A 12,233-nucleotide genomic window follows, 5' to 3' on the forward strand; every position below is an offset into this window, starting at 1 on the left:
TCAGACAAAACAAAAATTAACAAGCAACTTGAATAAGATTTAAGCGTCAGTTATCACAAAATTACAAAACTACTTTGTAAGTATTGGCTAATTTGAAAGAACGCTGTGCTTGAGACTTTTCAGTCGTCTTCCTCGTTACAATGCTGTAGCAATCTTGCACTATTTGCTGCTGCAATTTTTAAGGGCCCCTATTATGAGTTGCATTCGATCTTCGCTATTCGCTGGCTATCGAAAATCGAATGTCAAATTCGTATTATGAGCTATGCAACCCTGTCGAAATATTCGTTGAGAGAATTTACCTATCGACAGCGTAGCGTAGTGAATGGAAATTTGTGAAAATGTAGGTTTTTTGCATTTATTTATTGCTTTATGGTAACAAATAATTAATTTATACTATTTTTGTTAATTTTATGCAAGTCGAAAGTCGTGAGCACTAAACAGCAATTGGAAAAACTGGTAGCTTTAATGGAAGAAAATCCACAATTTGCAAGAGGGATTTGCACCAAAGTTCAGGCGGCAACAAAATGGGAGGGATTTGCTTTGGAGCTAAACTGTTTGGGTCCACCAACTAGACCAGCGGCAAAGTGGATGAGGGTTCATAAAGTTGTTCTGTGTTTTTTGTGGAAATACATTTTTATTTGAACATTGTAGGTATGGGCTGATATGAAGTCAAACACAAAGAAAAAACTGTCGCAAAACAAAGCGGAGTACAGAGCAACAGGCGGAGGTACTAACAGGCTGTAAGGATTTTCTAATACTGAAGAGAGTATTATTGGCTTACTCGAGTTTGATGCCTGCATAAACCCGCCGGGAGCCGAATTTGGTCTGGGTATAAGTGGCGATGTTGAACCACAACTTTCAACTCCACCAAATCCCACCCCACATCCTCAGGCTGAAAACTCTGAAGAAAGTGAAGTGGAATTTCATTCTAAGGCTCACAAGCTTCCAGCACGCAAAAAGCGGCCAATTAAAAAATACAACAAGGCAGAGAGGCTGAGGTTACTGGACTCCCAGACAAATGCCCAGAAACAGTACTACGAAGAAATGGTCTCCACTTTAGGGGAAATACGAAAATGTGCTGAAGAAAAAGTGGAATACCAAAAGAAACAGTATGAACTGAATAAAAACGCAACAGAGGTAATGCTACAGCTGAAAAGGGAAAAATTTGCGGGTACAGAAGTCTTAAAAAGCCAGCAAGATCGCGGATCAAAACTGCAGTTAAAACTTGCAATTTTAGAGCTAAAAAAAAATCTTTAAATAATTCTTAACTTTTATATTTAGACCTAAGTTTAAGTGCCTTAAAGAGACTGAATTCATATTTTTTGTTTTTATATTGCTATTTCAAGGCTGTATATACTTCTAAGTAGAATAGGTAAATGAATTATGTGATATTTTTTGTCAAAGAGTAATTTTTATTACGTAGATAAACATGAACAATGAATTCCATAATAAATATTTTGAATAAATAAACTTCTAATTTATTTTTTTTTTAATTATATCTAAAACGTTCTTAATATACGATTTCTAATTGTTGCTGCTTCTGAGTCGTTATTCGAAGATTCAACTTCAATGACTCCACCATGACTGTCGTTTGCGTCATTAGGAAATTCGTCAGGAGAAATTTCGACTTTATAAAATATTCAAATGTTGTGTAAAGCTGCACAAACATTAATAATTTGTGTCGCCTTTTTTGTAGAATAGTGGAGAGCTCTTGCTTGTAACAAACATCTGAATCTATTTTTCAACACTTAGTCAAACATTTACATATGTACCAAGTAGCCAAGTATTGCAAAGACCATTTCCGACTTGCTGTTCTAAATATGCTTTCAATGTTGACATGTTGAAAATCATTGAATCATGCGTTGTCCCCGGATTCTTTGCATTTATATACCGTATGTTCATTGTATGATCACAAGCCTGTAATTAATATAAAAGTCAAAAATGCTCAACTACAAATTATCGATAAACTTGTATGCATATTTACAATCATAGCATTAATGCTAAAGAATCCTTTTCTGTTGAAATATAAATGCTGCAACTCCTTTTTGGGAGCCACAATTTTGATGTGTGTACCATCAACACAACCGATTACCCTAGGAAATCTGGTATTACTATAAAAATGTGATTTTGCTTGTTGCATTTCAGCCTCGGTATAACTGAATTTTATCCATCTTTGGCAAATGAAATTCTCCAGGGCATCGAGTACCTCAGATAGTACCACAGACACCGTGGGCTGTGCAAGTCCAAGCATGTTTTCATTCCCTATACTAAGTTGATACGATCCCTGAGCACAAAATCGTAAAGCTGATGCCAATTTTAGTATATTGGGAATAGATTTCGCTCGTGTGCATCGCTGCAGCATCTCCTCTGTAGCGGACAGCAAATCAACAAACGCCTCTCTCGACAAACGGAAGTTTTTTATAAATTTACAAATAAAATTTCCTAAATGTTGAACATGTAGAAACCTCTAACAAATAGCATTGTACTTACGTAGCGGAATCCAATTCCAAAGGGTTGGAAGCGTCCCTTAGCTTCTTTCTATTTCTAGCCAATTCCAGTAAGCTTTCATCCTCCTCTGAAGAATCGCCAAACCACAACTCAGTCGCAGTCATATTTTATTTAAACTTTTATTTATATTTTTTTTATTTATAAAATATTTGTTAGTTTACTTTCACACTTCGTAAACAAAACGCTTTTAGTTTTTACACTATCTGACATATGTATACTATCGTGAACATTCAATTCAGCAATTCACAATAACGCCAATCTTCATCGAACGAGCGTCGTAATACCAAATGAAAATTCGTTCGACCAGCTTTTTCGATCGTTGTCGAAGATCGAATGCAACTCATAATAGGGGCCAATATTTTTGTGTTAACGGAGTTTACGCCTAGATCACTCTCTATATCAGCGTACCAATACCAAGGCGCTTTAACAATTTGTACTTTGTTTTGAAGTTGTTGGATGACTTTCTTATTATTTGCGTTAGTACATCCTTAGAGTTGGGCACCATAGCTCTATATCGCTCGGAGTATTTAAATGTAGATAAGTAACTTATTTTCGATGGATGACATTGATTTGTTACCAGTTAATATTTTTAAATCGCATGTCTTGCTCTTTCCATTTTTTTTTGCATGAACTTTTGTTAATAGAATAAAATACTCGTCAAGTCAAGTCAAGTAATTGCTCAAGAAAAAAAATACATTATTTCTTCAAGTAATTTTGACAGCTGGTTACGCATTGTGAATGATCCACATTAGAAAAGCAAGAGAGAATAAACAAAGAAAATAAACTTTGTGCGTAATATGTAAGTATGTATGGGTGTAGCAACATAAATTTTTTCATTGCGATTTAAGGAATGTTGTTGATGATTGGTAAGTTTTATACAACATTTCAAAATGAAATATACTTCCTAATGATGATTTTAACTAATTTAGGATGAAGTTAACGATTACTTTGAATTTCCTTCAAGAAACAATTGTTGATTTCATGTTTCTTCGCAAAACCAGGTTTGCTATATTCGCATTTTATTGAAAAAATCGGCAAAATTTCCGCAGAGGGGCTTTTCCGAAAACGTGCACCAATTTTCATGTCTTAAAATACTCGTTTTTAGTTCTACTTTACGAATATGTTAGGCGCGTGCTTTTAAAAACAATATTTTCTTTGTTTTAATAGAAAAACATCGTTTTTCCCGAAATCAAAAATTCACTTTTGCACTTTACACGTCTTTAGATGCTAAAAATATGTTTTCTATCAATTATATACACATTTTTATTGATGTTGTTTAGTTAATTAATAAGAAAAATTAGTTTTTTTGTTATTTTTGTAAAAATATGAAAAACTTCACAATCACTTCACTTCAACAAAAATGGCAAGGTATGTTCGAAATTATGGCATCACTGCTGTAAATTCGAATGGGTTCATAACTAATCGTTTTCGAATTATCGATACTCTCGATATTCGAGACTGAACGAGAATTGAATGAGAAATACATAATGGAAAAATTTATAATTCATTATTATTGCAGAAAGAAGAAGAAGTTGGACACAGAAGAATTATGAACGCCGGGGTGTTGGACCGACCAGGGTTATTTTTTTCGAGCACTCGAAATACCAATTCGTTTTTACCAATTCTTGTTCAGACCCGAATATTAGGCATATCGATATTTTAATTTCTTTTTATTTTTCCAATTCTTTTTATTTTCCTATTATGTATTTCTCATTTTTACCAATTCTCGTTCAGACTCGAATATTGAGAATATCGTAAATTTAATTTCTTTCTATTTTTCCAATTATTATTATTTTTCTATTACGTGTCTCTCATTTTTATCAATTCTTGTTTAGTATCGAATATCGAGAGTATCGATATGTCGAAACCGATCGCTGATTGTATCACTAGTTCCCAATTGAATTTCGAACAGTGATGCCATTTATAGCGTAAATATCGTGCAAAATCATAATATTTCTTTTTGTTTTTATTACAAAAAAGATAAAAATAGATAACGCGACATATACTTATATTCGTGAATCGGACTTAAAAACGAATTTTTTAAGACATTTCCCGTGAAAATTGGTGCACGTTTTCGGAAAAGCCGCTATGCTGAACATTTACCAAAATATGTACTAAAAATTAGTTCTAGATTTCTTTAGAGCTGCATACCAGCACAAAAAAATTTACTGCAAGAAATTTTCTTGACCATTTCTTAAGCGTTTTTATATGAAGTTTTTACATTTCTTGAGAGCTGGATAGTTTGCAGGGAAATGAATGTAAGTGATAGAACTCGGCGAAATCACCGATAAGAGTGAAGGAACTCGATGAAAAAATATTTGTGTGGAGACCTATCCGAACGTGTCCTTTAGCGTAGGTGAATGAATGTGAGTGATAGCACTCGGCGAAATCAACGTCAAGAACTGTGGCCGCAAGCCGATTTTCACCTTGCGCTGGGGCGCGCCGCATTTTCGCTCGTATCTCGGGAACAGTTCGTCCTATTGCCGTGATCACATATACCATTTCGGTAGCAAATGACGTGACAAATAACTTTTGTTTTATACATTTTGCCATGAGATGCGTATTTCAGGCGCTAGGTAGACAATTTCACGATTTTAGGCGAATTTCCGAAATTTCAAGGCCGGAGTTAGGGTTGAAGATGCAATTCGATCTCAAAACAAATAGTTGCATTGAAATCAGGAAGTACTAAGGCAACTTTTCCACACTATTAGAAATCCCGAATCGAAAAAAGTCCGGAATCGACCCACTCTACGGGATACTAAGCTTTAAGGCGGAAGTAGCGACCTGATAAATACGATTTTATGATATCATAATGCTGTTACGGTAATTCAATTTCAATTTCGAAAGCAGTTCTTTGTGACAAACTTTACCGAGAGCTTTTGCAACATCCGAAAACACGGTAGGACAGAATTTTTTTCCCAAAAGCTTTTTTAATAATGTGTGTAATTCTGTGGATTTGATCAATCCTGGAATGGTTAGCTCCAAACCCAACTGATGACTGGAATTATGGTTATACGTTCTATGATTTGACATTGAGACATTCTATGAGACTTTATGATTTCCCCACTTAGCTGCGGTGCTTGTTGGTGTCTTCACTGGAAACTGTGCTTCATATGGAGGAAATATTTTGGCGATTATTTAAAATAAATTTATTATCTGGTCAGCGAGTTTGGTGCCACTTACATCGTAGCTTTTTCTTCAGTTTAATTATTTCCCTTACATCATTGTGATATTGAGAATTTACAGCAATTTTCCTTACTTCGGGTTTACTTTTCCAAGTGTGTTGCATACTCTTTGTAAAATGTAAAATTTCAGATGCAGGATGAGGCAGAAGTTCACGCAAGTGAGGAAAGTTCTCTGATCGCCATTCACTTGGGAGTGGCCAGAAACGATTCTTTTACATATGGCTCAAGCAGCTCACGACTTCCTGTATTTGACCAAGTATCCTCTGGGTAGCCTAAGAACATCCCTTTGAACGCGAGCTAAAGTAAGAACATCCTCTCTGCAGGGTTTTGCGCTGGGTTTGGGACCCGCCACGTAAAAAACACCCCCAGTGAAGAGCTACAACCAGCCTCGGATGAGTGACCCGCCCTTTGAAGACGACCATGGCAAACGAATTAAAGACTATGATTTGAGGGTATTCACCTGGCTGACATCACCGCAGTCCATGCGGCGGACGGTACAAGGACTGAGGCGAGTAGGTCCATGTGTCATTTACTACAGTGGCCATATAAAGGAGCGCAAGTTTGGTGTTGAATTCGTGGTAGGAGAGAGACTCCGTCGCCGAGTACTATCATTCACTGCGGTGAATGAACGTCTAGCCACAATCCGCATCAAAGCAAGGTTGTTCAACATATCGCTGATCTGCGCCCACGCCCCGACGGAAGAGAAGACGATGTGACCAAAGATGCCTTCTATGAGTGCTTGGAACGCGCTTATGAAGGCTGCCCCCGCCACGATGTCAAAATCGTCCTTGGCGACTTTAACGCCAGGGTGGGCAAAGAAGGTATATTTGGCACTACGGTCGGTAAATTCAGCCTCCACGACGAAACATCCCCAAATGGGTTGAGGCTGATTGACTTCGCCGGGGCCCGAAATATGGTTATCTGTAGTACTAGATTCCAGCATAAGAAGATTCATCAAGCTACCTGGCTGTCTCCGGATCGAAAAACTACCAACCAGATCGATCATGTTGTGATAGACGGAAGACACGTCTCCAGTGTTTTAGATGTGCGTGCGCTCCGAGGTCCTAACATCGACTCGGACCACTATCTTGTTGCAGCCAAGATTCGCACCCGCCTCTGTGCAGCCAAAAACGCGCGCCACCAAACACAAGGAAGGTTCGACGTCGAGAAGCTGCAATCACAACAGACAGCCGAACGATTTTCTACTCGGCTTGCACTCCTGCTCTCTGAGAGCACTCGTCACTAGAACGGCATAAGGGAACTGTGGAACGCCACTTCAAACTCCTCTCGTACAGCTACTTCCAAAACTATTTGTCTTCGGAAAATGGAAAAGAACAGCTGGTACGACGAGGAGTGCCGTGTCGCAGCGGAGAGAAAACAGGCTGCCTACCTCGCAACGTTACGATCGACCACAACACGTGCGGGATGGGATAATACCGAGAGTTGAAGAGGAAAGCGAGCCGCATTTGCAGACAAAAAAAGAAAGAGGCCGAAAAGCGTGAGAAAGCTGGCCGACAGGGGTAATGCTCGAAAATTCTACGAAAAAATGCGGCGGCTTACAGAAGGTTTCAAGGCCGATTCCCCAATCGATGACGATGAAGCAGACGTTCCATTGCCCGACCATGAAGAAGTTCAAATAGCAATTACCCGCCTGAAGAACAACAAAGCGGCGGGGGCCGATGGATTACCGGCCGAGCTATTCAAACACGGCGGCGAAGAACTGATAAGGAGCTTGCATCAGCTTCTTTGTAAAATATGGTCGGACGAAAGCATGCCCAACGATTGGAATTTAAGTGTGCTCTGCCCAATCCATTAAAAAGGAGACCCCACAATCTGCGCCAACTACCGTGGGATAAGCTTCCTCAACATCGCATATAAAGTTCTATCGAGCGTATTGTGTGAAATAGACGGACCGTTAACAAACTGATTGGACCTTATCAGTGTGGCTTTAGACCTGGAAAATCAACAAGCGACCAGATATTCACCATGCGCCAAATCTTGGGAAAGACCCGTGAAAGAAGAATCGACACACACCACCTCATCGTCGATTTCAAAGTTGCTTTCGACAGCACGGAAAGGAGTTGCCTTTATGCCGCGATGTCTGAATTTGGTATCCCCGCAAAAGTGATATGGTTGTGTAAACTGACTTTGAGCAACATTAAAAGCTCCGTCAGGATCGCGAAAGACCTCTCTGAGCCATTCGATACCAAAGGCGACTCGCTATCGTGCGGCTTCTTCAACCTGCTGCAGGAGAAAATAATTCGAGCTGCAGAACTTAATCGAGCAGGTAAAATTTTTTATAAGAGTGATATTGATATCATCGGCCTCAACACCCGCGCCGTTAGTTCTGCTTTTTCCAGACTGAACAAGGAAGCAAAGCAAATGGGTCTGGCAGTGAACGAGGGCAAGACGAAATATCTCCTGATATTGAAATAGTTCAGCGAATTAAAAAACAATGGCTACGCTGGCTAGGTCATGTTGTCCAAATGGTCGAAAACTCTCCAGCTCTGAAAGTATTCGACGCAGTACCCGCCATGGGAAACAGAGGTAGAGGAAGATCTCCACTCCGTTGGAAGGACCAGGTGGAGAGGCACCTAGCTTCGCTTGGAATATCCAATTGGCGCCACGTAGCGAAAAGAAGAAACGACTGGCGCGCTGTTTTTAACTCAGCTATAATCGGGTATGCGGTGTCTACGCCAATAAAGAAGAAGAAAATTCATTATTCATTATGGATTATAGATTTGATTGATAGTTCCCTAATAGTTTCGGGATATTTTATTGACAATGAAAACCCCTATCAGGTCTGGAATTGTATGGTTATCTGATGGTCAATATGGTGGTCGATGTTTAATCGTATTCGGACGTAATCAATTGGATTATTTGTATGGAAAGTTTCATAGTTTTTAATTTTAAAATAGGTTTTTGACATAAAATGTGTCTCCGATATCATACACACATCAACCTGTTCCGAGCTCAATACAATTTCGATTTCATTCTCATGAATGATTAATCCATTTCCCTCCAACTCTTTCTGGCCATCTGGGGTCTTTGTGCGCGAATTCGAGCACAAACGTGATAAGCCCCCTGTAGTTATCACTAAAATGCCAAGAAATCCCGTGGATACAAAAAACTAATTAACAATAATTCGCTGATTATTTATTATCAAAATGTTAGAGGGCTTAATACAAAACTTACTGATTTGTATCTAAATAGCATTGATTGTAACTTTAAAATCATTGCTTTCACAAAAACTTGGCTAAAGCCCCACATTTTTGATAATGAAATATTCAACAGCGAATTCGAAATCTTTAGATATGACCGGCTGAACAGAAAAGGAGGTGGTGTCCTGTTTGCTGTTCATTCTTCAATTCCATCTGAAGAAGTCGATGTTCCGCATGCAGACTTCATAATTTAAGTGCAATCGTATTTTCGCTAATAGTGGCCATATCTACTTAACATTGTATATACCGCCTCACTCGGACATATCTATATATATACTTGATAACTTTTTTTAAAAAAAAACGCATAAAATTTGCAAAATCTCATCGGTTCTTTATTTGAAACGTTAGATTATTTACTTTTTGAAGATAATTTCATTTAAATGTTTTCTCAATGGTCCATTAATGATACTGATTCCATGATTGCTTATTTTGGACTTTAGAGACGTAGCCCCACAAAAAATAGTCTAAAGGCGTTAAATCGCATGATCTTGGTGGCCAACTTACGGGTCCATTTCTTGAGATGAATTGTTCTCCGAAGTTTTCCCTCAAAATGGCCATAGAATCGCGAGCTGTGTGGCATGTAGCGCCATCTTGTTGAAACCACATGTCAACCAAGTTCAGTTCCTCCATTTTTGGCAACAAAAAGTTTGTTAGCATCGAACGATAGCGATCGCCATTCACCGTAACGGTGCGTCCAACAGCATCTTTGAAAAAATACGGTCCAATGATTCCACCAGCGTACAAACCACACCAAACAGTGCATTTTTCGGGATGCATGGGCAGTTGGCCACCAAGATCTTGCGATTTAACGCCTTTAGACTATTTTTTGTGGGGCTACGTAAAGTCTAAAGTCTACAGAAATAAGCCAGCAACTATTCCAGCTTTGGAAGACAACATTTCCGAAGAAATTCGTGCTATTCCGGCCGAAATGCTCGAAAAAGTTGCCCAAAATTGGACTTTCCGAATGGACCACCTAAGACGCAGCCGCGGTTTTAAATATTATCTTCAAAAAGTAAATGTCATGAACCAATCTAACGTTTCAAATAAAGAACCGATGAGATTTTGCAAATTTTATGCGTTTTTTTTTTAAAAAAAGTTATCAAGCTCTTAAAAAATCACCCGATATATGCTACATTAATTAGTAATGTTTTCTCAATGGTTAATGATACTGATTCCATGATTGTTTTGGGAGATTTCAACTTATCGTGCGTATCATGGAAATCTAGTGATGATTACACCATCCCTATTAGTACTCGCTTATGTTTTAACGAGTTCTTAGATGAAATGTCGGAGTTGGGTCTTAACCAAATTAATTTAATTTCAAACGAGTTTGGTAAGCTCTTAGATCTAGTTTACGTTGATAACGCTTCAATGTTCTCTGTTGTCCGATGTAATCCTTTGGTTCTGCCAGAGGACTCGTATCATCCTACGTTGGAAATTAACATCGAAATCATAGCCAACTTTGCTCATAATAATACACAAGACCTTTGTTTTCGGTTCAATTTTGCGAAAGCTAATTTTAAGAAGATTAATTACGAATTTTCTAAAATAACTTGACCAGATTACAGTGGCAATATTGAATTTAGTGCTTCCCACTTTAATGAAACTGTTGTAAACTTATTTGAAAAATATGTTGCGAAATGTGGTGTTACTCAAAAAATTAGTTCTAATTTATGGTTTTCGAAAGAATTATGTAATTAAAAAATGGAAAATCTTTTAAACTTTTTGAAAAAACTGGTTAAGTTGCAAACTATTCAAAATATTCTAAATTGCGTCGACAATTTGCTGAACTTAACAAAATATGTTATAGTAATTATATAAATAAAGTAAAAAATAATATTATACGTAATCCAAAATTGTTTCATGGTTTCGTCAAATCCAAACGCAGGATTTCTAATTTTCCGTCCGCTATGAAATATAAGTCTAGTACGTCTAGTGACAATCACACCATTTCTAATATGTTCGCTGAATTCTTTAGGTCCAATTACTCTCCAAAAACTTCAAAAAATGTTCCGTATCAGCACAAGTTATGTCCGATTTCTGTCATTAATGCACCTAGCATTTCCGAAGCAGACTTCTTAAATCAGTTAAATATGTTAGAACAATCATATAATTATGGCCCAGATATGATTCCCTCATGTTTTCTTAAGAAATGTTCCAAATATATATACCAACCCCTAACAATACTATTTAATTCATCTCTTATGCAAGGCTTATTTCCATCCATATGGAAAAAGTCATTTATAATTTCTTTGCATAAGAGTGGATTTAGGTCATCTATTGAAAACTATAGGGGAATAGCAAAATTTTCTGTAATACCTAAAATTTTTGAAGCAATTATAACTGACGACATAACCTTCCGGATCTCTCCACTAATTTCTTGTTCTCAGCACGGTTTTCGTAAAGGGAAATCTACCATAACTAATTTGCTTGAATTTGTATCACATGTATCAACGGGCTTTAGGGAGAATAAGGATACTGATGTTATATACACAGATTTTAGTAAAGCTTTTGATAAAGTAAACCATTTAATTCTTTTGAATAAACTTGATCTTCTTGGTTTTCAACCAATATTTCTAATCTTTCTAATAATCTTAGTAATAGAATTCTACAAGTCATATTTAAAGATACTTCCTCAAGGTAGCCATCTTGGTCCAATTTTGTTCTTGGTATTTATTAAGGACATATCATCTGTTGTTAAGTTTTCAAAAGATTTATTATATGCTGACGATGTAAAACTTTTTAAAACGTAAACTTCAAACAGCGAAAGATGTCAGTTGCAAACAGACTTAAACAACCTAGTTTCTTGGTGTGATAGAAATGACATGCCATTGAACCTTAAAAAATGTGAAACGATATGCTTTTCACGTAGAGCTGTACCTCATACGCAATACAAAACTTTAGGTTGAAGCAAGTATGCAGTTTTGTTGATGTGGGAGTAACTATGGACCCCAAACTCAATTTTAATCTTCACGGATCATCCACGGTTTTTAAAGCTAAAGGCGCTCTTAGTTTTGTTAAACGTTGGTCTAAAGAATTTAGAGATCCGCTTACCACAAAAATTCTTTTTACATCTCTTGTGAGGCCTATATTGGAGTATGCTTCTGTGGTTTGGAACCCTAGTTACCAAGTCCATTCGGATAAGTTAGAGTATGTTCAAAAACAATTTTTACTTTTTTCCTTAAATCGTTTGCATTGGGATTCCAGTTTAAAGTTCTTAATTTTGGCTGTTGAAATTTTTGTTTCTGTAGCTGAGCAGCTTAAGATCGCAACGCTTAAAACTCTCTTGCCTTTTATGACTCGGCTAATACCGCTCGTT

The 12,233-nt window shown here is 37.4% G+C and overlaps 1 protein-coding gene across 1 annotated transcript; it reads left to right on the forward strand.

The window, feature by feature from the left end:
• The first annotated feature begins 322 nt into the window (after positions 1-322).
• On the forward strand, positions 323-1,257 carry LOC126765037 (uncharacterized). Its single transcript, XM_050482621.1, has 4 exons — positions 323-340; positions 418-594; positions 652-727; positions 764-1,257. The coding sequence occupies exons 1-4, from the start codon at positions 323-325 to the stop codon at positions 1,255-1,257; spliced, it is 765 nt and encodes a 254-aa protein (XP_050338578.1).
• Positions 1,258-12,233: the final 10,976 nt, after the last annotated feature.

Source organism: Bactrocera neohumeralis, unplaced genomic scaffold (assembly GCF_024586455.1).
Source record: "Bactrocera neohumeralis isolate Rockhampton unplaced genomic scaffold, APGP_CSIRO_Bneo_wtdbg2-racon-allhic-juicebox.fasta_v2 cluster10, whole genome shotgun sequence".
In the NCBI taxonomy this organism is placed as follows: domain Eukaryota; kingdom Metazoa; phylum Arthropoda; class Insecta; order Diptera; family Tephritidae; genus Bactrocera; species Bactrocera neohumeralis.